This window comes from Mesoplodon bidens (assembly GCF_964165515.1).
Source record: "Mesoplodon bidens genome assembly, chromosome: 18".
In the NCBI taxonomy this organism is placed as follows: domain Eukaryota; kingdom Metazoa; phylum Chordata; class Mammalia; order Artiodactyla; family Ziphiidae; genus Mesoplodon; species Mesoplodon bidens.
The window spans coordinates 51,064,125-51,091,115 of NC_138175.1; the positions used below are offsets into that span (position 1 = coordinate 51,064,125).

Sequence of the window (26,991 nt, forward strand, 5' to 3'; positions counted from 1 at the left end):
CCCCGAGGGCTGCAGGCACCAGGCAAATGAGCAACTGCTCCGAGGGATGTGGTGGGCAGCTGAGGCTGGTGGCTGCTGGACACCGGAGAGGGAGCAGGAGTCTGGGGAGTGGGCCAGGCAGGGAATGGCATGTGCAAATGCACGGAGGCAGGCCAGGGGCTGCTGTGTGCGCGGGGGAGGGGCTGGACGGGGTGTCTGCAGAGGAGCCCCACCCACTGAGGAGACCCGTCCTCCTCCCATTTGGGTCTGTCGCGGCCTCAGCGAGCAGCTCTGAGGTGGGGGTACTTACCCACATCAGGCAGCAAGTGGCAGAGCTTGGCAGAGTCCAGACGGGTGATGCCCTCGGATGCTATGAATGTAAACACTGGAGGTGGTGGCAGGGGGTGGGGTGCAGGCATGGAGGCCTAGCTGCCCAGGGACTGGTCAGCCTGGCCATTATTCTGTTCTTGGTATGACTCGCATCCGCCAGGCACATGAACTGTGTATTCGTGTGTGTGTGTGTGTGTGTGTGTGTGTGTGTGTGTGTGTGTGTGTGTGTGTGTGTGTGTGTGTGTGTGTGTGTGTGTGTGTGTGTGTGTGTGTGTGTGTGTGTGTGTGTGTGTGTGTGTGTGTGTGTGTGTGTGTGTGTGTGTGTGTGTGTGTGTGTGTGTGTGTGTGTGTGTGTGTGTGTTTTGGGGGAGCCGAGGGTGTCTGGCCCACCTCACCTGCATCCATCCTTGGTCCTGGCAGCCCCAGCCCAGCCCATCCCTGCCAGCACCCTGGGGGCCCTTGGCCCTGCTCCTAGGGAGAGGTCCATTCTGTGGGCCCCGCTGGGAAGAGAGCAGCCCCAGACTTGACGCTGGCAAGGGTGCCAGTGCCAGGGGCCACCCTCCCCTGCCAGGTGTGCAGGGCAGGAGGCGGCATGCTCCAGGGCTGAGGCTGGGGAGGAGGGGGCCCAGGAGAGGAGGAAATGTGGGATGGGGAGCCACACAGGGTAGCCTGCTTCCCCCGCAGGACCTGTGACACAGTCCCTTTGCAGATGACCCTGCCCCCAGCACCCTGCGTGACCCCCACCTTCCACTTGGAATCTGGTCCCACGTACAGAACCTTTATTGAGCCCCTGCCGTGTGGAGGGACATGTCCAATGTGGGCTGGGGCGGGGCCCACCTTGCCCCCGGGACACCCCCACCTCCCCATGACACCCATTTGTTGAGCGCTTGTGAGGCCCTGAAGCGGTGGACCCCGTCTCCCTAGCACCAGCCACCACCACGGGCAGCAGCTGGGTCCCCGGGATGGGGTGGCGTGAGGCTCGGCTAGGGGTGGGGCCTGGGGCTCCCTCAGGATCTCTGGATCACCACCTGGAACTTACCTGGAAGAGAAGGGCTGGCTTTAGCCTGAGGCTGGGACCGGAGGGGAGAGGCAGTACCCCAATAGCTCAGAGACGTTCAGCCCTGCCCTGCGCCAACAGCCTGGGTGGCCTCGGCTGGGCCTCAAGTTTCCTCACCAGTCTAGGGTGGTGATGCTTCCTGCCCACCTGGCGTGCACCCCAGGGCTGTGTGGGTGACTGGGGGCATGAAGGCCAAGCATGTCAGTTGCTGGGGAAGGGGCTGGCACGGGCTTCTGGGGCATGTATTGCTCAGATCCTGCCTGCTCAGGTCCCAGGTCCCCCGTGATGAGTGGGCCTGGGGACTGGCAGAGGGGAAGACACCTGGAGGGAAGGGGACTAGAGGGCTGGCTGCAGGCTGCCCCCAGGTAAGGGTGGGGCCTCGGCCTGTCTGATGGAGGGCACTGGGCCAGCGGGGACCCGGGGGTCAGGAGGACAGCCCATCACGCCGGCTCCAAGTTCCATGGGGCCTGGCTGCCTGTGGAGCCCCTCAGCACAGCACCAACCCGGATGACTTCCATTATGTCCACCTGGGTTCCCGCGCCGGGAAGAGAGTTAGAAACCACTAGACCAGGTCATCGTCAAGGGTTGTCTCCTCCAGGCTGGCATGCCCCAGGGGAAGCAGGCTGCGGGGAACATCCAGGGGCAGGGGCATGGATGCGCTGCACCAGTTGTGTGGCCTGGGCATGTGACTTAAACTCTCTGGGCCCAAGACTCCCCATCTGTGAAATGGGGCTGGGGTGGCCTGGCCCCACCTCCTCGGCCCCCCGGGAGCAGGGGGACCCCTGCCTCACTCGGACGGGAGCCCCCACCCCAACTCACAGGCGGGCAGGGCTGCCACGGAGGCGGTGACCAGGCTCTTGATGCCCAGGGTGCTGAGGGTGCCCCGTAGGAGGCCGCAGGTGAAGGCCAGGAACTGGGGGCGGGGGACACAGGTCACTGTGGGCAGAGGGGGGAGGCCAACACCCAGGACCAGGGGCACCGCGCTGGGCCCCTCCCTCTCCCGGGGTCCTGGGCTCAGGGAGAGGCCTGCCTGGGGCTGGAGTCCCAGCACTGCCCCCGTACCTTGGGCGCTTCCTCCAGGTACTGCTGACCCGAGGCCATCCGGATGAGAAGGGGGAAGCTGTTGTCCTGCAGGACGTAGGTCCCCTGGGGACAGATGAGGGGCCCATGGGGGCTGGGGTGGCGCCTGTACCTTTGTTAGGAGGAAGGGGAAGCAAGGACCCAGGGCCCAGCCCCACTGGGCTGAGGTCTGGAAGGACCCTTCCCTCAAAACCGTGGTGGTTGGTCACGGGCCCGTCCTTCAGAGCTGCACGAGGACCCACGGGCCTTCGGCCCTGGGCCTGGTGTCCTGCCCTGCTGGGTGCGTAACCTTCCAGGGTGGTGGTAAGAAGCTGCAGCCCAGGCCCGTGGAGGGGCCCGCCGGGCCCCGGCACAGCACGGGCTCCTAATGGGAACTAGGACCGGGTCCGGACAAGAAGCATCAGGCCGAGGCGAGGTGCTGCCCACCCCAAGGGGCCTTCTGCCGGCTCTGGGGCCCATCCTGGGAGGCCTGCGGGGAGGCTGGAAACAGCTGCCACGCCCCACAGCAGCCTCCTGGCTTCCCCTGGAGGATGGCACAGAGGCCCCGAGGGGGCCCGTGCCTGCCTCCCAGCTTGGGCAGGTCCCCATGGCCGGGCCTGCTGCAACCGCCCCACGCGGGGGAGTCCCCTCCCCGGCTCTTTTGGGCACTGGGCGTGGGCACGCACCTGGTGATTGGTGCGGAGGCTGTCCATCTGCTTTTGGAACACGGCCGCCCACACGTCTTTGCATAGGAACTTGAGGCTATCCAGCTCCTCCCTGAAGGCTAGCGTCTCCCGGGGAAGCCTGGGGTGGGGGGCCAGGCCAGGGGAGGGGGGAGCCCCGAGATGAGGAAGAGGGAGAAGACCAGGCTGGGTTCCTGTGTGGAACAAGGTACCCTCCCCGCCCAGCTGGGCCCGGGAAGGGACCCCACCTCAGCTCCTGCCCACCTCTCACCTCTCGCCCAGGGCCTGGCCCACACGGAAGCCCATGCCCTCCAGGACCGACAGGCTCATCTTCTGTCCCTAGAAGGCCAGGGAAGAGAGGCGCAGGGGCCCTCGGTCACCTGAGGGAGCCGGGCGCCGCGGGGTGTGGCAGCTGCGAGGGGACTTGCCCGTCCCTGCCCGTGCAGGGCGAGGAGGCCCAGAGGGGAGGCCTTGCTGCACAGGCTGGCAGGACAGGCCGGCTTTGTCCCGCCACCTCCTCACGCGCCTCCAGAAACCCCCTGAGCCCTCAGGACCCGCTCCCCTCATTCCGGGAAAAGCAGGGGTTTTCCCCAGGCTCAGCTTCACCCTGCTGGTCAAGTCTTTCCTGAGAACACCCATCACTTCTTATATGCACTTTCAGTGTCTGTCCTTACAAAACCCTGTGGAGTAGCACTCCTGTTACCCCAGAAACTCAAGGCGACCTGCCCTGGGGCTCATGTGGCGAGTAAGGGGGCCACAAGGCATGGGCCCTGGCCTCTGGCCAGCAGGGGTGCTGAAAAGTCAACTGTGATCATTAGGCCTTAACATACTAGCCGAGAATCCTGGGAGGGACGCACAGGGGAGGGAAGTGTTCCCTCGGGTGCCCGGCGAAGGCAGTGGTGGCAAAGCGGCCTTCTGGAGGGCAGGCTAGGGTCTCACGGTGGAGGGGCTGAGGCACGGGGACAGGGGTGGCAGGAGGGCTGCACCTGGTGTCTGTCCACGTGCCCAGGAGTGCGGACGGCGAGGCTGGAGGAGAGCTGACCTGTGTGTGTTTTTGATCTGTGTGACCTGGAGAGAGCTGAGCAGGCGAGGGAGGCTGGCCCAGACTGGGGGCGTCAGAAACACCAGGACGGCCTGTGGTGACCAACACAGGGCTGGGCACACCGGAGGAGGCGCGTTAAAAACAGATGCTGAACGAGCAAAGTGAGGAACTGGGACTCGAGCACACACTGTGCTGGGTGCCCCGTACAGACCCCCTTGTTTAATTTTAACAACCCCATAAGGTAGGTTGTATTTCACACCTGGAGACCAGGCACAGAGGGGTTAGGTCACACCTCCCATAGGCACCCTCAGCCACGGGGCTGTCCTTCGGACCTGAGCAGGTCTGGCTCCTGCAGGTAGGTGGCAGATGGGTGGGCGGCCGGGGCAACACCCCCAGCTGTCCCTGCGCCAGGGAAGTGGCAAGGGCTGAGGCCCGCTGGGGGGATGCGCCAGGCGTAGGGAGGTTGGAGCAGAGGCGGCCTGCGTGCTGGCCCTCTGCTGGGCTACATGATACGCAGGCCCTGTCCCGCCATTCCGTGCTCTTCCTGTGGGAACCGGGCCTGGGGAAGGACACAGCTTCCTGCTGGTGGCACTGGCATGCGCTCTCTGGTTTCTTCCAGCACAGCAGGGCCTGCCTTGCGGGGAGGGCTTGAAGGCTCATGATGTGCAGGATCTGAGCTTGGGGCATGAGAGGCAGAGAGGGGGACATGTGCCTGGTGGCTGGTTCCAGGGTCCAGGGCCAGATCAGCCCCTGACCCCTACCAGCTGCCCCGTGCCTCAGTTTCCTCACGTGTAAAATGAGGACCTTCCCAGGGTCCTCATGAGGATTAAGGGAGTGAGTGGGTAAGTACAAGCCAAGTGCTCTGAGTCAGGCTCAGGAAGCGTTACTATCATTGTCATTTGCAGCCTCTGCATCTGTCAACCTGCATGACGAGCTGATGGGGAAAGAGAAGGAAAGCCCCATGAAGGAGGGGCTCTGTTCTGTGGGCTGATGGATCTCAGCACCTGGATCACTGCCACCCCTGCGTCACCTCCCTCCTAGAGGTGAGCTACCCGAGGGGGCCTGGCTGGGCTCCGCCCTAAGTGCATCTGTGTCCCGAGGGACAGGGAAGACCCCCCCCCCCCCAGGACTCCCCTGTTTATCCCACAGACATTTCCTGACTGGCCTCCAGGAGCTCGCCTAGCAAGCCTAGTGGGGATGACGGGCACCCAGGGGATGACAAGCTGGTGAGAGGGCGGAGGGGGGCCCGACCTCACAGGGGTGGTGTGACCAGCAGCTCGCTCTACAGCAGCTGTTGCTGTTGGCTCCACGGTCCCCAGCCCTTGAAAGGGGCCAGTTAAATATCTGCTGCACTGCAGAGACTGGGGGTGGTGGGGAGGGGGGAATAATGCAAGCAGGGAGGAGGAGAGGCAGTGGGGAGGGGAGGGCGGAGGATGAGCGGGTGACTCGGGAGAGAGGGTGGAGGCGGCGGGCGGCAGAACCCCGCCTGCTCTCTGGCAGCCGCCTCCCTGGACTCAGCAGCGTTCAAGTCCCAATCCCTACCAGAGCTCTCCAGACACTAGGGGTTCATCATTCCTGAGGAGGGAGGGCAAGGCGGGACACTCCCATCCCACTGGGAGCCTCTGGAGCCCAGCCCAGAGCCAGTGCAATTCTGGGCTCCCCACGCCTGCCTCAGCCGAGCTGACACAACAGCCCATGGAGAGGAACCGAGATAATGGGAGAAACGGGGGACCCCTCAGAGGAGGCTTATCAGTGTGGGCACAAGGGGCATCCATGAAGCAGCACGGGCGGTTGGAGGAAGGGACAATCAGACAAGGGAACGTTCTTAGAAATGCAATGGTAGCCAAGAGAAACGTTTGTGCACGAGGGAGCTGAAAAAGAGACAAATCTGGAAGGTAGGTAAAACCTCACAGATTGTTAAGAAAAAAGGAAACCACGAGGTGGGAAAAAAATGAGGGAAAAGTTGACATGCGGAAAGAGATCTAGGAAGTCTAGGATTCCTCGGACTGTGAGAGATGGAACAGTGCAGGAGAAGAAATAATGAAAGGCGCGTAAGAGGAACATGTGCTCTGCTAAAGGCAGATTCAAGCGTCCAGACCGAAAAGGGCCACAGAGCTCCGAGTAGGATGAATGGAAAACAAGGAAACCAAACTGCCTCCCCCCGGTCCCGTCCTGGACTGAAACTCGATGGAGCTGGGTGGGGGGCTGTGTGCCTGGCCTGCGTGGCCCCTTAGTTATTAGTTATTTGTGAGGTTCAAGCCCCACCCGCGGAGCCAGTCTGTGCTGGCCCCGGGCAGGGCATCCCAGGAAGGAGCAGCGCTGGTTCCTGCCTTAAGAAAAGCACAGGGAGGACTTCCCTGGTGGCGCAGTGGTTAAGAATCTGCCTGCCAATACCGGGGACACGGGTTTGAGCCCTGGTCCGGGAAGATCCCACATGCCACGGAGCAACTAAGCCCATGCGCCACAGCTACTGAGTCTGCGCTCTAGAGCCCACGAGCCACAACTACTGAGCCCACATGCCACAACTACTGAAGCCCGTGTGCCTAGAGCCCGCACTCCACAACAAGAGAAGCCACCGCAATGAGAAGCCCGCGCACTGCAACGAAGAGGAGCCCCCGCTTGCCACAACTAGAGAAAGCCCGTGTGCAGCAACGAAGACCTAATGCAGCCAAAAATAAATAAATTTATATATATTTAAAAAAAAGCACAGGGAGAAGGGATGACTTCCAGCTTCCCCAAGGTGAATGGCCCCAGAAGACCCAAAAGAACTACGCTGCGTGACCAGGTGAGTGACAGGGTGAGAGCACACCTCCCACCCTGTCACGCTGTCCTCGTGCACCCAGGTGGTGCCCAGACAACCCCAAATCCCACCTTCTCCCCTGACACTCTCCGAGCTCACCCAGCCCCCCTCCACCTGCCTTCCATCTACCCCTCACCTCTGCTCGGGCTCCTGCAGCAACGCCTTCCCCGCCCAATCTCCATCCAGTCTCATCCACGTGGCCAGGGAGGACTTCCGGAAAAGTAAATCTGAGCCTGGCATACCTCAGTTTAAACCTTCTGTGGCCCCCACTGCCCTCAGGACAGGGCACCAGTTCCTGCATGGAGACCCCACTGCTGGCTCTGTGGCCTCGGATGCACTGCGCCCCCTCCAGGGCTCTGCCCCCTGCTATCCACTGTGCCAGGAACTGGAGGACAAGGACTGTATCTGATGGCTGCTACACCCACCACAGGCCCTCCTGAGAGAAGGGGCTGGCCTGGGCACTCACTGGGCCTCGGTGGACCAGGGCCTGCCCAGCAGGGCCATTCCCGGGCCAGTTGCCAGTGGATGACAGCTCATTACACACACAGAGGGGTTCACTCCTTTGCCCACAGGCTCCCCTTATCTTCAAAGCTCCTGAGGTGGACAAACCACAGCCTCTTCCTCCGACTCCTGGAACTTTTCTCTCTTTGACAACAAAGGCCCTTTGACCTCCCAGTTCCTCCGGCCAGTCTTCCATTCAACCCGTGACCATCCAGGAGAATCCATTCAACAGCCACAAATAACCAGGCAGGACGTGGAGATCAAAAAGCCCTAAACAGGGACTTCCCTAGCGGTCCAGTGGTTAAGACTTCGCCTTCCAATGCAGGGGGTGTGGGTTCGATCCCTGGTCGGGGAACTAGGATCCCACATGCCTCACAGCCAAAAAACCAAAATATAAAACAGAAGCAATATTGTAACAAATTCAATAAAGACTTAAAAAAAATTTAAAAAAAAAAAAAAAAAAAAAAAGCCCTAAACAATGACTGTGGCTCCTGGGCACCTGTGCTGTGGGGACAGAGATGAACCAGCCACCATCACTTTCCTCAAGGGGCTCTGAGGCAGGTGGGCAGGGCAGGCCTAATGCCACAGACAAGCTCTGGCACGGATGCCCGAGTCCTGATTTTGCCTTTGATCCTGGCTGTGCAGCGTTGGAGAACCCCTCCCTCTCTGGTGCCTCAGTCCCTCCCCTGTAAAATGGGATGATGACGTCAACCTCAGAGTGCTGTTCTGAGGACTAAATCAGATAAAATCCTGTGCTGGAGACACGATAAGTACCCAAGAAAGAGAAGGCCTGCGTGTCGTTCAGACAGGACACTTGCTGGACCAAAGAGAAGGAGCAGAGAGGGGAGGGGCCGGGAGCAATAGAGAAAAGACTGTGCGAAACCAGGGCAGCTGCCCACGATGTGCTAAGAAACAGGGCTCCCCAGCTTGAAAGAATATGGGGAGACGGCAGTCCTTCCCCTGGCTGCACACAGGAACCACCCAGAAAGCTCTGAGGCCTGACGCCCAGGCCACCTCCTGGCCCAACTCTACCGGAATCTCTGGTGTGGGACCCAGCATCAGAACTGCAGAGGCATCTGGGCAGAGAGCCACGCCCAAGGGTCACAGGCACGTTCGTGCTCTAAAAGCCCTGTGCTGAGCAAAGCTGAGTAACCGCGTGTCCCCCCACCCACTTTCTTGGCCACAGGAACCCATTAAAATCCTCCCAGAGTGTCAGAGAAGGCATTGAGAAAGACAGGCGAGAGTTTATAGCACAGGCTTTGGAAGTGGGAGGCCCAGTTACATTCCTGACTCTGCCACTTGACAGTGAAGACTCCATCTGTAAAAGCCTCTGTTTCCTCATCTACAAAGTGGGGAGGATCATGCTGACCTTTGTGGGTTGTTAGGTGGGTCCAATGAAATCAGGAATGTGAAGCCCACCAGGGCACATGATGGGTGCTACTACTGGCCACGATACTGAGTGAATGCCAGTCCCCGCCCACACCCTCCATGGCACAGGGGCTGCACTCATTTCAACAAATCCATGCTGAGGACCTACTGTGGGGTGATCAACACAGACCCGGTCCCCATCCACACCACACAGCAGGCAGCCTGGCAGAGGAGAGGCTGTGAATCGAAGGATCATATGGATATATAATTCAGTTACATACTTTTCGTGATACAAGGATACCCCACTTCCACTGGGGGCTCAGGGAGGGCTTCCCCGAGGAAGGGACATTTGAGTTAAGGTCTGAAGGATTAATAGGTGTCAAGGCAGTGGTTATGTGACAGGTGAAGTGAGCTGGAAGATGAGGGAGGAGGCTGGTACAGGGCAGAGGAGGGAAGCCAGACTAAAGCAGGGAGGGGCCAGATGGGAACCATATTTAGACAGCACAACAGGAAGGGTCTGGCTGATGGCTGGAGGTGAGGGAGTAAAGGCAGATGTCAGGGACTCCCGGGTTTCTGGTTTGAAAGCCAGGACGGATGGGGTGCTGAGACACTGCAGCCCCCTCCCCAAAACACAGGCCAGTGCACACTCCCTCTCCCACACGCTAACGTTCTCATAGCATTTTCCCAAGGTACAATATATACTCATTTATCTGATTTGTCCACCTACCCCACTATAACATAAGCTCCAGGAGGGCAAGGGTTTTGGCATGGCTCGCTGAATAATCCCCAGAGCCTACAGCAAGGCTTGGCACCTTGCAGGTTTTAGTGACAGTCTGTTGAATGGATGAACTTGAAAAAACTATGTTGAGATGATAACAAGCAACACCCTTGTCCTCCTGAACTGGGAAGAAAACACAGACCAATAAAAATGTCTTGCATATTGATGATGATGATCGTAGAAAGAATAATGAAAAAAGTGAGCACAGCCCCACTTATTAAGCACCTACTCTCTCCGTCACCCTTTCTTCTTGGTAACAGACTTTAAAACAAGAGCTCCGTGTTTTGAGGGCTGATTAGGTGCTAGACATCGTACTAAGTGCTTTGAAGTCTGCGCATTTATTTTTCATAAGGGCCAACTTCCCAGATGCCAAGCACGCTCCTTCCGCAGGGCTTCACAGAAGGCTTCCCCCTCCCTGGAATGCTCTTCCCCCCACTTATCCCCGGGGCTTGCTTCCTCCCTTCCCTTCCTCAGAAAGGCTTTCCTCCACCATCCACCACTCCACCTCTCTTCTTTCCCCGACTCTGCTGAAGTTGTCTTTATAAAACTTCTCACTAGCTGGTGGCACATTCTATTTTTACTGTTTGTTTTGACTTCCCTACTAAAACGTAAGCTTCACGAGGACAGGGAAACAGTGCCCTGAATACAGTAGGCGCTCAGTAAGTTTGCTGAATGAATAAATGTCTTGCTCGGAGTCTTAGGTGCTGTTATCTCATTTTACAAGGGAGGAAACTGAGGCACACAGGTCGAATCACTGGCTCTCAGACCCTGTATGAGTGGTGCAGGCGGGATTCAACCCAGGCTCAATATATAACTTCTCAATATATACCCAGTAATCGTAATCACTGTAATTGCTACCCGCTTACTCTGTGCCCGGCTTTGAGCTAAGAGCCTGACCCCGAACTGTCTCGCTCAGTTCTTGCTGCGACCCCGCTTTGCAGAGGTGGAAGCTGGCGCCTGAGGTCGCCCAGCGAGGCAGGGGCGGGGCGGGGGTTCGACCCGGGCCGCTACCGCGCCCTCTGCTCCTCCCGGGGCCTCGACCCAGTCTTCCCGCCGCGGCCCGTGCCTCCTTCCCCCCGGGGCCCGGCGCTCACCCCGGGGCCGGGGTCCGGATCTTGCGCCCACAGCTCCGCTACCATTTCCGTGTGCAGAAACTCGAACAGTGCCGCGTCAGCCATGCGCCGACTTCCCCTGCTTAACAACCGTCCAGCGCCTCGCGTTCTCATTGGCCCGGCTGGGCAAGCCCCGCCTCCTGCACCTAAGTGCGAGCCCGCCCACTCTCGCTTCCATTGGTGTTTCGGGCTAACCCCGCCTTCCTTTTCAGGGCTCTCGTGGTGCGCGCCTGAATTTGGGAGACTAGGGGGAGGGCCTGCTTTGTCTGTATTGGCCGCACGTGACAAGCATCTCCGCCCTTCCCTCTGCTGCTTCCCCGTTTCCGGGTCCTCGAGCATTTCCATTGGCCGAGTCGCTTGTTACACGTGACTTCTCGTCCTTTAGAGTCCCCGTTTGTCTACACGCCTCGCAGCACAACCCGGAAGCGCCAGCCCAACAGCTTTCCTATTGGCCGTGCCCATATTCACGTGGCTCTTTACACAGTCCCCTCAAAGCTGGTCCTGAGGGCTTGCTTCCTGGTTGGTAGGCGAGCGGCCCAGGTGATTGGCCGCCAACACCCGCCCAACCTGTTCCCCTATTGGTTGGGGCTGACGCCTTCTTTCTCGGTAGAGACTCCGCACTTCGGCTAGGTAGCGGATCCCGCAGGCTGGACGCTCCGGTGACTCGGTACGGTCTTCGGTGATAGCGCTCCCTACCCCGCCCTTAGTGCACCCTTCCCAGAGTCCAGTTGGGCTGTTACCCTTTCTGTGACCCAGGCACTGGTACCTGAACGGCTCAGGAGCCCGTGTGCTTCCGAATCTGACACAGGCTTGGAGGAGGGTGTGGCCTCTGCTAGGAGGCAAAATCGGAAAGAGCTTAGTTTGGGACTCCGGGTACTTGTGCCTCAGCCTTGATCGAGCTGGTGGTCCTCAGTTTTCCCATCAGTACACCGAGGAGGCTGGGGTCCAGTAGCCCCCATCATCATCATCATCAGGGATGATGATGCAGAAAAGGAAACTGAGGCCCATGCAGGGGAAGCAGATGGCCCCAAATTGCTAAGGTAGTCAGTAGAGGGGCTGAGAATCCAGAACTTGCGCCTTTTAACCACGGCAGGGCGCCCGCCTCTCATATCATCCCTTCGCGCGTCTTCTCCGTAGCTCGCGCCATGGCGTCCCAGAGTCGTCGGCGGAGGCCGCTGCGGAGGCCTGAGACGGTGGTGCCGGGGGAGGCGGCTGAGACGGACTCGGAGCTCTCTGTGTCCTCGTCGGAGGAGGAGGAGCTGTACCTGGTCCTCTCGGGCCCGACGCGCGGCCGCCCCACGGGATTGCGGGTGGCCGGGGAGGCCGCGGAGACCGACTCGGACTCGGAGCCCGAGCCGAAGGCCGCGCCGAGGGATCTGCCTCCGCTCGTAGTGCAGCGGGAGACTGCCGGCGAGGCCTGGGGAAAGGAGGAGGCCCCGGCGCCCGCCCCCGCGCGTTCGCTGCTGCAGCTCCGGCTGGCTGAGAGCCAGGCGCGGCTGGACCACGACGTAGCGGCCGCGGTGAGCGGCGTGTACCGCCGCGCGGGCCGTGATGTGGCCGCCCTGGCCGGTAGGCTGGCGGCTGCCCAGGCGGCGGGATTGGCGGCGGCCCACAGCGTGCGCCTGGCGCGGGGGGACCTCTGCGCGCTGGCCGAGCGTCTGGACATCGTGGCCGGCTGCCGCCTGCTGCCCGACATCCGCGGCGTGCCGGGCACCGAGCCCGAACAAGACCCGGGACCGCGAGCCTAGCTGTGACCCACTCTCCCGCCTGACTGATCCCTGGGGGTAGGCCTTTCGGCCTCTGGGGCCTGGCTCTGTGCCCTGTTTAGCCACCCACCCATCTTGCTGTCATCCTCAGAGATAACCCGCCCCCTGGATAATGCTCTGTGTGTGTGTGTGGGGGGGCAGGATGGGGGGTTAATGCTGTGCAGCCCTGCTAGGCCCTAGCATCTGGTTCCTCCCCCTGGTCCTGGCCCTTGCTCCCTGGTTCAGAGCTTGTGTATGTCTGAAGCTTGGCTCAAACTCCTGGGTAACTAGCCACTCCTTAATCTCTCTCCATCTTAGCGGTTCACAGAGCCTCACCTTTCCTTTCTATCTGCCTTCCTCAGTTTGGTTTCTGTTCACAGGGGTTGGTCCTGCTTCTGGCGCAGATTCTCTGATGTCTCTGGTCCTAGTCCCACTTCTGGAAGTTTGTCCTCTAATCTGGACCCTTTTTCTGCTCCCCAGGCTTGGCTCTGATGCCATCTCCTCCTTCTAGTCCTTGCCCTTCCGCCTCCTGGCTCCTTCTCCTTGGGCTTAGCTCCACCCCCTTGGCCTGATCTTGTTTCCTGGGTCCAGCTGTACCCTTAGGTTTGGTTCTGCTGCTTTTTGCTTCTGCCATCCTGTTTAAACTACCTATTTAATTATGGGCTCCAGGGACCCCCTATGGTTTTCTTCATCAGGCCCAAGATGAGACCCCCTCTTGACCCGAGGAGGTCCCCCCTCCCAGCTTTCCAGGCCCAAGTTGGTGTGTCCTTCCCACCCTCCAGGCCAAGATCGCGCCTTCTGCCCAAGTTCCAGGTACAGGATGGGCCTCCTCCTGACTCTCCAGGCTGAGAGTGCCCCCAGCAGGCACTTAGGGCCCAATACAGACTCGCCCTGGAACTTTGGGTACAATACGACACCACTTTGCTGATAAGGACCACATGTATTTTGTTTGGTCACCGTGTTGTTCCCTGGATGCTAAAAGGGCTTGGCTGTCTGGCTTGTCTCAGGGCCTGGGGTTAGCTCCTTCTTTCCGCTCCTCACCTGGTCCCTCTTCTCCCAGCCCCAGTCCCTCAGCCCCATTCACATTTACTCTCCTCCCCTGCTCTTACCCCAGCCTGAGCTGAGATCTGGGCCCCCAGGATGGAGAAGTGGGGAAGAACGCTCTGTGGCAGACTCATTAAAACTCAAGACATTTACTGATATGGTCAGTTCCTCTTATCTCTCTATCTACGCTGGGGGCGGGTAGGTTGGTGATTTTGCTGAGAATGTGGGTCCCAAGAAAGGGATCCTTCACGCCTGGCCTGTTGAAGGTGAGCCTGTGGCCGGGAAATCAGGGCTCCTAGTTTTTTGCCCTGGTTCTGCACTTATTTGTATTTTGTTAATTCACCACACATTTTTTGAGCTCCTGTTCTTTGCTTGTCCTTAGCTGGGCACTGGTGGTGCCCCACAGGCTGGGCCCTTGCAGAGCTCACAGTCCACTGGGGGAGACAGCCATTAAAATATTCTTGCAAATCAGTGGATAGTTTTAATAATTGTAATTTATACTTCAACTATAATTTTTCTGGCATTGTGATTAGTGCCGTAAAGAAATACAGGAGCTTTGTGAGGGTGTAACTGAGGTCTGTCTGACGTTGTTTGGGAGGAGGTCAGATGGCTTCCCTGAGGAAGTGATGAGTGAGTTTGAGCCAAGCCCTGAAGGTATAAAAAAGGTGAAACAGGTCGGGTAGAAAAGAGTCGCAGTCAGCGGGAATAGCCTATGCAAGGGCCCTGAGTCAGAAGGGGGCAGAGCCTATTTAATAGCAGAAGAGGGTGATATCTTCTACTCTCCACCTTGAGGGAGCATGGGAGATGGGGGTGGTGAGGGTGGTGCGTGCTGTGCTCGCAGGGGCCAGACGAAGCTGAGCTTGTAAACCAGGTAAAGATTCTTGGTCTTTATTGAACAGCCAGTAAACAGAGAATGATGCCACCTGATGAACGTGTTTTGTGAAGGAGACTCTGAGACTGGTGCTTCTGCAGTGTGGTTGCCTCTGATAAATACCCAGAAATACTGGTTTAAAAAATCAAACTTCCTGGGCTTCCCTAGTGGCGCAGCGGTTGAGAGTCCGCCTGCCGATGCAGGGGACACGGGTTCGTGCCCCGGTCCGGGAGGATCCCACATGCTGCGGAGCGGCTGGGCCCGTGAGCCATGGCCGCTGAGCCTGCGCATCCGGAGCCTGTGCTCCGCAATGGGAGAGGCCACAACAGTAAGAGGCCCGCGTACCGCCAAAAAAAAAAAAAAAAAAAAAAAAAAAAAATCAAACTTCCTTTTAAAGGTACTGAGCTCAGAACATGAGAAATCTCCTGGGCCTATGTTAATTTCTGCTGCACAGCAAAGGGATTTAGTTCTACTCACGTGTATATATATACATGTGTGAGTATATATATATATATATATAGTCTCTTTCATATTCTTCTCCATTATGGTTTGTCACAGGATATTGAATATAGTTCCCTGTGCTATCCAGTAGGACCTTGTTGCTTATACATTCTGTATATAATAGTTTGCATCTGCTAATCCCAAACTCCCAATCCTTCCTTCCCCTCCTCCTTGGCAACCACAAGTCTGTTCTCTATGTCTGTGAGTCTATTTCAGTTTTGTAAATAAGTTCAGTTGTGTCATATTTTAGATCCCACATATAAGTGATATCATATGATTTTGTCTTTCTCTGAGTTACTTCGCTTAGTATGATAATCTCTTGGTCCAACCATGTTGATGCAAATGGCATTATTTCATTCTTTTTTATGGCTGAGTAATATTCCATTGTGTATGTATACCACACCTTCTTTATCCATTCGTCTGTTGATGGATATTTAGGTTGCTTCCATGTCTTGGCTATTGTAAACAGTGCTGCTATGAACATAGGGGTGCATGTATCTTTTCGAATTATAGTTTTGTCTGAATATATGCCCAGGAGTGGGATTGCTGGATCATATAATGCCTTCGATTTTAACAGGTGCTGGACCTTGGGCCAAGCACTTATTAGAGAAGCAGAGGCCCTGGCATAAAACTTAGTCCCTTGAAGGGCTATACCTTGAATGAAAGAACGTGGTAGAAAAAAATCTGATTGATACCATTGAGGCATACCTAGGAAACTTGTCCATTTTGGCTTAGGCTCTGGGTGGAGGGAATTTTTCCTCAGGGAATTCATAACCACAGGCTTTTCTTCAGGCCTGATTGGGGTTTGGGTATACCCTTTCGGAGCAGTTCAGGAAACCCCAAGCATAGAAATAAACTGAAAGTAGGCTCTGGCCAAAGCCAGGGAAAACACCCTCAACCAGCCTCATGCAGAATTACAGCAGACTAATATAGACCAAACCTAAATTCATAGTTGAAAACTGCAGACTGGGACTTCCCTGGTGGTGCAGTGGTTAAGAATCTGCCTGCCAATGCAAGGGACAGTGGTTTGAGCCCTGGTCCAGAAAGATCCCACATGCTGTGGAGCAACGAAGCCCGTGTGCCACAACCACTGAGCCTGCTCTCTAGAGCCTGCGAGCCACAACAACTGAGCCCATGCGCCGCAACTACTGAATCCTGTGCGCTCTAGGGCCCGTGTGCCGCAACTACTAAGCCCGCATGTTGCAACTACTGAAGCCCACGTGCCTAGAGCCCGGGCCCAGCAACAAGAGAAGCCACTGCAATGAGAAGCCCGTGCACTGCAATGAAGTGTAGCCCCCACTCGCCACAACTAGAGATAGCCCACATGCGGCAACAAAGACCCAACACAGCCAAAATAAAATAATTTTTTTAAAAAACTGCAAAACATATCAGATGATAAAGTGATGAACCAGTATTGGCTGCTGGTTCCCTTCCCCAAATTTAACCTTGGAGAAACTGGAAAAAAGAAAGAAATCCGGGTCCGAGGAATAACAAAATGTTGAGAAGTCCTCAGGGACAAAGAGGTGACCTGACATAGTATTCTGCTTCTTATTTCTTTGTAACAAACGACCAAAAATTTAGTGGCTTGCAACAGTTGTTTTATTATGCCCACAGATTCTGTGGATCAGGAATTCCAGCAAGGCTCAGGTGGAAGATTCTTTGGTTCCTTGTAGTAATGACTGAGGTCACTCAGGTATTCAGCTGGCAAGTGGGTTGGCACAGAGGGTCCCAGTGATTTCACTCAGGTGGCTGGACTACAATGACTCAGATTAGGATTGCTGACTGGAGTGTCTGTATGTGGCCTTGAGCTTCCTTCTAACATGGCAGCCCCAAAGTAATCAGATTCCTTACATGGCAGCTCAGCACTCCAAATATATTTCAGTAGACAAAGTAGAAGCCCTTGGGTGTCATGCATGATCCCTTCTGCTGTGTTCTATCAGTTATTAGCAAGTCACTGAGTCCAGCCAAGATTCAAAGGAGGGGGTGGAGGGGAAGGAGACATAGACCTTTGATGAATGAGAGTATCAGAATTTGTGGATCTATTTTGAAACTACTACAGTTAGATGGGGCAGTGGGTTGTGGAAGAGTCGTTGACTTTTTTGGTCCCTCTCTTTCAATGTTGCCTTGGGTAAATGATTGCCTGAGACATAAGAGCATCAGCCACTCACACCCTCTGGGGAGGGTGAGGTCACATCAGGGTGCTCCAGATTCCTATTTTAGTTAATGGGTTATAACATATTACTCTCTATTTTCATGCTCAAATTGTGTCCAGTTTGGCCAGCAGGACCCCTTTCGAGCTGGCTTCTGTGTCCTATTGACATTTCTTCACCATTCTTTGAATACTTTCTTGCTCTCTGGCACAGAATGATCTAGGCACATCTTGTTTTTTTTCCTCTGCCTCAGCCTTGAAACCATCCACCTCTGCAAGGGTCCCTGGTTTCTTTTAGTGGGAAATGGTGTTTAGAAGCCAAGATGTGGGTGCTGGGTGTGCTCATTGCTAATGAGGTGTTGCTACTCCCAGGCCCTCAATGCACAGACTTAGAAGAAAAACACAAACAAGGCAAAAAACAAAATAACTATCTAATCCCTATATCATACACACATTTTAAAATAGGCTTTATTTTTAGAGTAGTTCACAGCAAAATTGAGTAGAAAGTACGGAGAAGTCCCATATGCCCCCAACCCTAACCCTCACAGCCTCTCCCGCTATCAGTATCCCACACATCTATTGTACATTTGTTACAATTGATAAACCTACATCAACATCATTACTACCCAAAGTCTGTAGATTATATTAGAGTTCACTCTTGTACATTCTTCAGGTTTGGACAAATGTATAAGTGACATGTATCTACCAGTAGAGTGTCTATACAGAATCGTTTCCCCGCCCTAAAAATCCTCTGCGCTCCACCTATTCATCCCTCCCTTCCCCCAACCCCTGGCAGCCAATGATTTTTTAAATGTCTCTACAATTTTGCCTTTTCCAGAATATCATATAGTTGGAATCATACAGTATGTAGCCTTTTCAGGTTGGCTGCTTTTGCTTAGCAATGTGCATTTACGTTTCCTCCATATCTTTTCACGGCTTAATAGCTCATATCTTTTTAGCACTGAATAATAACCCATTGTCTGGATGTACCGCAGTTTATTTATCCATTCACCTGCTGAGGGACATTTTGGCTACCTCCAAGTTTTGGTCATTATGAATTTAAAGCTGCTCTAAACATTTGTGTGCAGGTTTTTGTGTCGATATACGTTTTCAGCTCCTTTGGATAAATACCAAGAAGCATGATTGTTGGCACACACTTTTTATCTTTCTATTCCAATCCAACGTCGCTGGTTTGTTCTAGTTTTCTCTAAGAGGGACTTTTAGAGGGCAGAATCCTACAGATTTTGAAAGAACGGAAGAAGATGGAACAGCAAGAATGCTTGGAAAGATGAAAAGAACCTAGATGAGTGAAAAGATCTTAGCAGTCCTGAGAAAAATAACCTAGAAGAGAACAACAGCTGAGAACCAACTTTAAGCAGCAAAATTCCCTCAAATTTTAGGAGTTGTTTGAAACAGCTACAGTGTAAGTGGGAAGGCAAAAATAAGACGAGTTGATTGAAAGTCTGTTTAAGAAGCAGCCAGATCCCTGTTAGCCTCTCCTAACTGCAGATGAGGCAACCACCCCTCCTGTGTTCTGGAAAAAGCCGGGGGATTCATCCTGGGTGGGGGCCGGCTGGAGGGGAAATAAGAGGATATTTGGCCTGGAGTGGGGTATGGGGGAGATCAGTCCATTCTGAAAACAAGCAGACTGAGAGAATGAATGTACACTCTTTCTCTACCTGACGTACAACAGAAAAACTAAGATATAGACACGTAAGCTTCCTATCAGAGTTGGCCGATGCCCTGCCCTGAGCTGGGCCAATTCACACACCTCCCCCCGCCAAACTCCCTGTGGAAGTGCCCGCTTCCTTCCAATGGCAAATAACGTCAGCAACAGATTTTATCTTTGCCAATCTCATAGGTGAAAAATGGTACTCACGGTAGTTTTAAATGGCAGGAAATGAAATTAAAACCATAGTGAGACAGGCATTTCACGCCTATCAGATTGGCAACATTTTAAAAGTCTAACAATACTGATTGTTGGTGTGGAGGTGAAACAACAGAACATTTACACCCTGTGGGTGAGAACGGACATTGACATGGCCGCCTGGGGAGACAGCTTAACCGGTAGCTGATGATGTTCCCGCTGCACACCCCAGTGCATGGTCTCTGTTAATAGAAACACTGGTAACTAAGTGCCCATTAACAGGAGAATGAAGATATAAGTTTTGGTATATTGATAAGAGTGGAAAGCTATACAGCAGTGAAACTGAATTAACTAAAGATATAAGTATAAACATGGATGAATCCCCCCAACATAACATCAGCAGACCACAGCAAGCTGCAGAAGAATACATTCAGGATGTTATCCTCCATCTAAAGTTAAAAAATAAGCAAATGGGGCTTCCCTGGTGGCGCAGTGGTTCAGAGTCCGCCTGCCAATGCAGGGAGCGTGGGTTCGTGCCCCGGTCCGGGAAGATCCCACATGCCGCGGAGCGGCTGGGCCCGTGAACCATGGCCACTGAGCCTGCGCGTCTGGAGCCTGTGCTCCGCAATGGGAGAGGCCACAGCAGTGAGAGGCCCGCGTACCGCAAAAAAAAAAAAAAAAAGCAAATGACTGGTATGGATTGCTTGCTGGGTTTGTAAGCATGTGCCCTATAAGTTTAAAGGAATGTGGGAGCAATAAAAGATGCCCCAATTGCGATATTGGTTGCTTCTGGGGGGCAAGGAGAAGGCTGTTATCCAGGAGGAGTAATTAGCAGGTTTTACCTAAATTGATGACATTTTGCCCTTGAGCTGGATGGTCAAGACAGGGATGTTCATTGTTCCTTGTAACATTAGCACGTTGTAAATATTTCATAAGGCAAATGAGAAATGAGGGTAGGTGTCCCAGGCAGAGGGAACAGCAGGGATGAAGGTCCTGAGGCAGGAGGCTGGGATGCTAAGAGCAAAGAGCCGGGTGCACAGGGAGTGAAATGTGACGAAACAGTCAGCAGGGGCCAGATCAGGCTGGGGCCCCCTTAAGAACTGTGTTCCTTTCTCCTGAGAACAACAGGGAATCATGGAAAGAATTTAAGCATGTAAGTTACACGATCAGATTTGCACTTTGAAATGATTGTATCAGCTACTGGATGAAAGGCAGAAGGAAGAAAGAGTGGAAGCCGTAAGCCCAGTCAGGAGTGGTGACAAATTGAAATTATAATAGAGTGACCCCAGTTCAGGTGCTCAAAAACGGAGTCAAGCGGCCGTTGAGCATCTGGTCTCAGACACCTCTCTGCACCACTGAGAACTTGAACTTTCTTTGAACTGTGCCAGATCCGTGGACACCTCCAGCTGTAGTCAGAACAATACCTGCCAGCTGCAGCCTTCTCCTCTCAAGTTCTCTCCTTGTAACTATGCAACCATTTTCGGACCCCTACCAATCCTTACTTAACAAGCACCCTTACTGCTTGCCAGCTCCAATTATAATTCTTGAGAAACAGCTCATGTAACTAACTGTAACTTTGCAAGTTTGCTTTTGTAAGGCTCCCCTATTTTGTAATCTAGCGGAGAACAATACAAGTGCTTCTTGAATCTGTGTCTCCTGGGCTGCAGTCCAACAAACCCCCAATAAACATCTTTTTATTTCAATCAGGTCTTTGTTTCTGAAATTTTGACTAACAGTAGGTTGGTGTAAGGATCCAGGTGAGGCACAATGGTGGCTTAGATCACCTTCCAAACCTGCAAGTACAGGGATCTGGAGACAAGTGGTTGGAGTCAAGAACTGTCTAGGAGGTGAAATCAACAGCCCTGCTTAAGGGGGATGGAGGGGAGGAGGAGGTCAAGGATGACTCCTAGCTTTCTGGCTTGAGCCCCTGAATGGATGGGGGTATAGAAAATATGGTTTCCTATTGTCACCGTATCAAATTACCACAAATTTAGTGACTTAAAACAACATTGAGGGCTTCCCTGGTGGCACAGTGGTTGGGAGTCTGCCTGCCACTTCAGGGGACACGAGTTCGAGCCCTGGTCCAGGAAGATCCCACACGCCGCAGAGCAACTAAGCCTGTGCACCACAACTACTGAGCCTGTGCTCTATGGCTCGCGAGCCACAACTACTGAGCCCACAAGCCACAACTACTGAAGCCCACGTGCCTAGAGCCCGTTCTGTGCAACAAGAGAAGCCACCACAACGGGAAGCCCACGCACCACAGCGAAGAGTAGCCCCTGCTTGTTGCAACTAGAGAAAGCCCGTGCACAGCAACGAAGACCCAATGCAGCCAAAAATAAAAAAAAATTAAATTAAAAAAAAAGCTTTAAAACAAAAAACAACATAGATTTGGGGACTTCCCTGGTGGTCCAGTGGGTAAGAAAGACTCTGTGCTCTCAAAGCAGGGGGCCAGAGTTTGATCCCTGGTCTGGGAACTAGATCCCACGCACATGCCGCAACTAAGACCCGCCGCAGCCTAAATAATTAAATAAAATTTTAACAACCCGATGTAGATTTATTATCTTACAGTCCAGGAGGTCAGAAGTCCTAAAATCAGTGTATCAAGAGGACTGCATTCCTCCTGGAGCTCTAGGGGAGAATCCATCTCCTTGCCTTTTCCAGCTTCAGGGGGCTGCCTGCTTTCCTTGGCTCATGGCCACTTCCTCCACCTTCAAAGAAACACAGCATCTTCAGATCTCTCTCTCTCTCTGCTGAGGTTGTCACATTGCCCTCTCTCTTCTGTCAAATCTCCCTTTGCCTTCCTCTTATAAGGATACTTGTGATTATATTTTGAGCCCATCTGGATAATCAGGATAATCCCCACCTCAATATCCTTAATTTAATCACAGCTTCAAAAGTCCCTTTTGCCATGGAAGGTAGCTCTCACAGGTTCCAGGGCTCAAGACCTGGAGATCACTGGAGGGCATTTTTCAGCCCCCCCTGAACCAAGGAGCTCAGTCAAGGGCACAAGCCATGCTGGGGGTGGGGGTGAGTGCCCTGTCCTTGTCAGAAGGCCTCAGGGCATCTGAACTGGCCCCACATCTCTGCTTGCTCTTGCTCTGGCTAAGTCCTTCCCCTGTTCTAGCCCGAGGGAAGAATGAGGGCTGGCTGAGTCCAGTTCACTACCTGCTTCATGAGGTGGAGGAGCTCAGTGGTGAAAAGTGTGGCCTCTAGAGCTAGCCTGCCTGGATTCATGTCTGAGCTTTGCCACCTCTGAGCTGTGTGACTTTGGAAAAATTGCTGAATTTCCCTGTGCATTTCCTTATTAGTATTATGGACTGACTTGTGTCTTCTCAAAAATCATGTATTGAAACCCTAATCCCCAGTACCTCAGAACATGACCGTATTTGGAGATAGAGCTTTTAAAGAGGTGATTAGGTTAAAAGAGGCCATTAGGGTGGGTCCTAATCCAATCCAGCTGATGTCCACTAAGAAGAGGAAATTTGGACACAGAGCAAGGAGAAACACCAGGCACATGCAGAGGAGAGACCATGTGAGGTCCCCTCGAGAAGGTGGCTGTCTGCAAGCCAGGAAGAGAGGCCTCAGAGGAAACCAAACCTGCTGACACCTTGATCGTGGACTTCCAGCCTCTGGAATTGTGAGAAAACAAATTTCTCATGCCTAAGCAACCCAGTTGGTAGAATTTTGTTATGGCAGCACTAGCAAACTAATACATCTATTAAGTGAGGATAAGACCATTATCCACCTCCTAGGGTTGTTATAAATGTGTCAGGTCCTGAGCTTACAGATAGGGCTGTCATTTATTGTGTTCAATGTGCTAGATGTTGGGAAAACAGCAGTGAGTAAGGAAGACTGTTGGGATCGTCTATTGCTACACGACATAGCACCCTGAAACTTAGTGGCTTAATACAATAGCACTCACTTGTGAGCTGTCCTGGGTTTACTGGGCTCAGCTGGGTGGTTCTGCGCCATGTGGTGACAACTGGGGCTGCAGTCATCCGGATGCTTAACTAGACTTTATTTATTTATTTATTTTATTTTTGGCCGTGTTGGGTCTTTGTTGCTGTGCGTGGGTTTTCTCTAGTTGCGGCGACCAGGGGCTACTCTTCGTTGCGGTGCCCGGGCTTCTCACTGAGGTGGCTTCTCTTGTTGTGGAGCATGGGCTCTAGGCACACAGGCTTCAGTAGTTATGGCACGCGGGCTCAGTAGTTGTGGCTCACAGGCTCTAGAACACAGGCTCAGTAGTTGTGGTGCACGGGCTTAGTTGCTCCGTGGCATATGGGATCTTCCTGGACCAGGGCTCGAACCCGTGTCCCCTGCATTGGCAGGCAGATTCTTAACCACTGTGCCATCAGGGAAGTCCCTTAACTAGCCTTTAAATGCCCCAAATGGCTCACTCACATGGCTGTTGGCTGGAAGCTCAGCTGGGGCCCAACTCAGTCTCCTCCTTGGGGCTCCTCCAGGTGGCACCTGGGTTTCAGGTTTCCAAGTGTATGGAAAGCAGATGATGTGGATATTTTAAGGCCAGCCTCGGAAATTACAGTCATTTCCATTTTGTGCTAGTGGTCAAAGCAAGCCTCACGGCCAAGGCCAGATTCTAATGGGAAGGCCTCCGCAGGGGCTGAGTCCCGGGGAAGGGTTCATTGACGGCTTTCTGTGGAAAGTGGCTGCCACACCAATAAAGATCGTTGCCTCACATCACATTCTAGCTCAGGGCTTTTTGATTGAAAGCTGGGCTGGGAGTTCCCTGGTGGTCTAGTGGTTAGGATTTGGTGCTTTCGCTGCTAAAAAAAAAAAAGTCGGGCTGCCAGGGATGCTCCTGCTATCCCATGGAAGCAGGCAGGGTTCCGGGAGCTTTTCTCAAGTGCCCCACAACTTAATATTTTCCTCTCCCACTCCTCATTCTGGAAGGTGCCTTTTTAGGTGAAGGAAATTAGCGCTTATTTCATGAGGCAGTCTTTTTTTTTTTTTTTGTGGTACGCGGGCCTCTCACTGTTGTGGCCTCTCCCGTTGCGGAGCACAGGCTCCGGACGCGCAGGCTCAGCGGCCATGGCTCACGGGCCCAGCCGCTCCGCGGCATGTGGGATCTTCCCAGACCGGGGCACGAACCCGTGTCCCCTGCATCAGCAGGCGGACTCTCAACCACTGCGCCACCAGGGAAGCCCAAGGCAGTCTTTTTTTAAAACTTTTTTTGGGGAAATTATTATGGGAAAATTACAAAAATTGGACTGAGATACCCATAATATAACCCTTTACCCAGCTTCCTCTAATATTAGCATCTCACATAACTAAAATCCAGTTATCAAAGCAGGAAATTAACATTGGTACAAAACCAATAACTCAGTGACAGACCTTATTTGAATTTTAGCAGTTTTCCCTTTAATGTCATTTTTTCTGTTCCAGAAACCAATCCAGGATCCAACATTGCATTTAGTGGTTCTTCCTCCTGAGTGTCCCCCAATCCTTATCTTCCATGGCCTTGGCACTTTTTTTTTTTTTTTTGATGTGGACCTTTTTTTTTTTTTTTTTTTTTTTTTTTTTTTTTTTTGCGTTACATGGGCCTCTCACTGTTGTGGCCTCTCCCGTTGCGGAGCACAGGCTCCAGATGCACAGGCTCAACAGCCATGGCTCACGGGCCCAGCTGCTCCGCGGCATGTGGGATCTTCCCAGACCGGGGCACAAACCCATGTCCCCTGCATCGGCAGGCGGACTCTCAACCACTGCGCCACCAGGGAAGCCCCGATGTGGACCATTTTTAAAGTCTTGATTGAATTTGTTACAATATTGCTTCTGCTTTAAGTTTTGGTTTTTTTGGCTGCGAAGCATGTGGGATCTTAGCTCCCCAACCAGGGATTGAACCCACACCCCCTGCATTGGAAGGCAAAGTCTTAACCACTGGACCACCAGGGAAGTCCCAACCTTGGCACTTTTAAAGGATATCGATCAGTTATTTTGTAGAACATCACTCAGTTTGGGTTTGTCTGAGGTTCCTTCATGATTATATTGACAATGTGCATTTTTGTTAAGAATACCCCAAAAGTGATGTTTTGCTCCTTGGTGTGTTATATTGAGGGTGCACGATGTAGCTATGTCTTATTATAGGTGATATTAACCTTGATTACTTGGTTAAGGTGGTGTCTGCTGGGTTTCTTCAGTGTGAGATTACTATTTTGCCATTGTAATTGACAAATGTCTTGAGGGAGATACTTTGAGACTATGCAAATGTCCTGTTTCTCCTCAAACTTTTGCCCACTAATTTCAGCATCCATCAGTAGATCTTGCCTGCAACAATTTTGATCAGGCAGTCTTTTAAATCTCTTTTTTTTTTTGTGGCATAAATTATGTGTGTGTTGAGGAGGTTGGGGAATCTGACACTACTGTAGGGGAGGAGGGACTTCTTTCTACCCTCTTAGGTTCAGTGGCCAGTTCTGTGAATTAAACTGACAACAGGCAGATTAACAAGAGAAAAGTCATACAGATTTATTAATTTTCAATTTTATGTGCACAGGGGTATCATACAAAAAAAAAGTGAGTACCCCCCCCAAAACAGTGAAATCTGAGAGTTTACATACCATCTTAATAGGGGAAAGGGAGGGGAAGAGAGGTCACATATGGGAGAGAAAGTGATTTTTAAATGGGCCCTTAGGAGAACAGATGGGAGAAATGAGAGTTTGTGTCAATGTTTTTCTAGATCTGGTGCCAACTTCTAGTCTCCTCTCCTCGGATAAGAGTCAATCTTCCCTGGTTGATGAAATTCCCAGAGAGGCAATTTATGACAACTCCATTTTTTTTTGAAGAGGATCTAATTTTAGACAGGTATAGGAAGTTCAGAGAAAGCCTCTGCATTTGTTGATTCTCAAATGTCTTCACCTCAAAACAGTCCTTATGCAAATATAGCATATTTTGATCTCCTAAATCTCCCCCATCTGAAGCTTTGTCCGAAGATTCACATATTAAAAGTTGAAGATTCAGGTTAGCAGTTGAGTGGCAAGAGATCTGCAAAGTGAGATACAAACATAAATTAGAATGAGAATAAACAAACAGCAGAGAAGAAATCTAAGAATGCTTCCCCACATCCCAGGAAACCAGCCTCCCAATCTGGGGAATAGGTCAGTCCAATAAAATGGCTGAGACTCATTTAATTGATGGAGAGTGTTTATCTTCTTTCCTTCTTTCTTTTTTATTTTTTGGCCACGCAGTGCAGCATGGGGGATCTTAGTTTCCCGACCAGAGATCAAACCCACTCCCCCTGCAGTGGAAGCGCGGAGGCTTAACCACTGGATGGCCAGGGAAGTCCCCTATCTTTTCTCTCTCTTTTTTTAAAAAATGTTTATTATTATTATTATTTTTGGCTGCGTCAGGTCTTTAGTTGTGTCACGCGGAATCTTCATTGCTGCATGTGGGATCTTTTGCAGCGCGCGGGCTTCTCTCTAGTTGTGGCGTGCAGGTTTTCTCTCTCTAGTTGTGGCACGCAGGCTCTGTAGTTTGTGGCACGCGGGGCTCTCTAGTTGAGGTGTGCCAGCTCAGTAGTTGTGGCGTGCGGGCTTAGATGTCCCGCAGCATGTGGGATCTTAGTTCCCCCACCAGGGATCAAACCCCTGCTCCCTGCAATGGAAGCGCGGAGCCTTAACCATTGGGCTGCCAGGGAAATCCCCTATCTTCTCTTTTAAAAGGTGTAAACTAGACACTGTTTGTCCTGTCGGATTCACATAAAGGCAGCATTTTCTGCCAATGATTTCACAAGCTCCTCCTTGCTTGCAGTCAGTGTACCCAGGGTGGGACAATTTGGGGATACAAGAAAGGCTAAACTATTACCTTCTGATTGGAGCACTTGCAATGTCTGCATATGCTATCGAACTTAGGATCGCCTTTTCCAACTTTTCCCCAAAGTTGGAAATAAGGCTCTCACCACTGAAACTATCCCGGCCATACACGAGTGGATTTTCTATGTCTTCTCGTCTTTGTGAACGAAGGAGCACACATCTGTAATTTGCTGGCATTTAAGGTGGACAGCCTGGCGACGGAGGGAACCCGGTATCTGAGTCACACTGTCCTGACCATCTAGTTAGGAAGATACCTTATCACCACAGGAGAGAAAAAGG

The 26,991-nt window shown here is 53.1% G+C and overlaps 2 protein-coding genes across 4 annotated transcripts; one reads left to right on the top strand and one right to left on the bottom strand.

Moving 5' to 3' along the window:
- Nucleotides 1–1,073: 1,073 nt before the first annotated feature.
- TRAPPC6A (trafficking protein particle complex subunit 6A) lies at nucleotides 1,074–10,987 on the bottom strand. 3 transcript variants are annotated; one of them, XM_081217592.1, is made up of 7 exons: nucleotides 10,692–10,987; nucleotides 3,380–3,447; nucleotides 3,112–3,229; nucleotides 2,429–2,512; nucleotides 2,186–2,279; nucleotides 1,870–1,989; nucleotides 1,074–1,348 (listed from the first exon to the last, which is right to left on the bottom strand). In XM_081217592.1, the coding sequence occupies exons 1-6, from the start codon at nucleotides 10,821–10,823 to the stop codon at nucleotides 1,919–1,921; spliced, it is 567 nt and encodes a 188-aa protein (XP_081073718.1). In that variant the 5' UTR covers nucleotides 10,824–10,987; the 3' UTR covers nucleotides 1,074–1,348; nucleotides 1,870–1,918. The 3 variants fall into 3 exon arrangements, with proteins under 3 accessions (XP_081073718.1, XP_081073720.1, XP_081073719.1); XM_081217594.1 differs by lacking the exon at nucleotides 1,870–1,989 and having other exon boundaries at nucleotides 10,692–10,811; XM_081217593.1 differs by lacking the exons at nucleotides 1,870–1,989; nucleotides 2,186–2,279 and having other exon boundaries at nucleotides 10,692–10,986.
- A 298-nt stretch (nucleotides 10,988–11,285) lies between these two features.
- Nucleotides 11,286–13,967, top strand: BLOC1S3 (biogenesis of lysosomal organelles complex 1 subunit 3). Its single transcript, XM_081216730.1, has 2 exons — nucleotides 11,286–11,376; nucleotides 11,847–13,967. The coding sequence occupies exon 2, from the start codon at nucleotides 11,855–11,857 to the stop codon at nucleotides 12,455–12,457; it is 603 nt and encodes a 200-aa protein (XP_081072856.1). The 5' UTR covers nucleotides 11,286–11,376; nucleotides 11,847–11,854; the 3' UTR covers nucleotides 12,458–13,967.
- The last annotated feature ends 13,024 nt before the right edge of the window (nucleotides 13,968–26,991 follow it).

What these genes read in the sequence shown, in the direction of transcription:
- TRAPPC6A (XM_081217592.1), bottom strand. Translation starts at nt 10,823, where the DNA reads ATGAGAACGCGAGGCGCTGGACGGTTGTTAAGCAGGGGAAGTCGGCGC. An exon ending in ATCCGGACCCCGGCCCCGGG is followed by an intron (nt 3,448 to 10,691) that starts GTGAGCGCCGGG and finishes CTGGCCTTCTAG; the next exon opens with GGACAGAAGATGAGCCTGTC. An exon ending in GCCTCCGCACCAATCACCAG is followed by an intron (nt 2,513 to 3,111) that starts GTGCGTGCCCAC and finishes ATCTGTCCCCAG; the next exon opens with GGGACCTACGTCCTGCAGGA.
- BLOC1S3 (XM_081216730.1), top strand. Translation starts at nt 11,855, where the DNA reads ATGGCGTCCCAGAGTCGTCGGCGGAGGCCGCTGCGGAGGCCTGAGACG.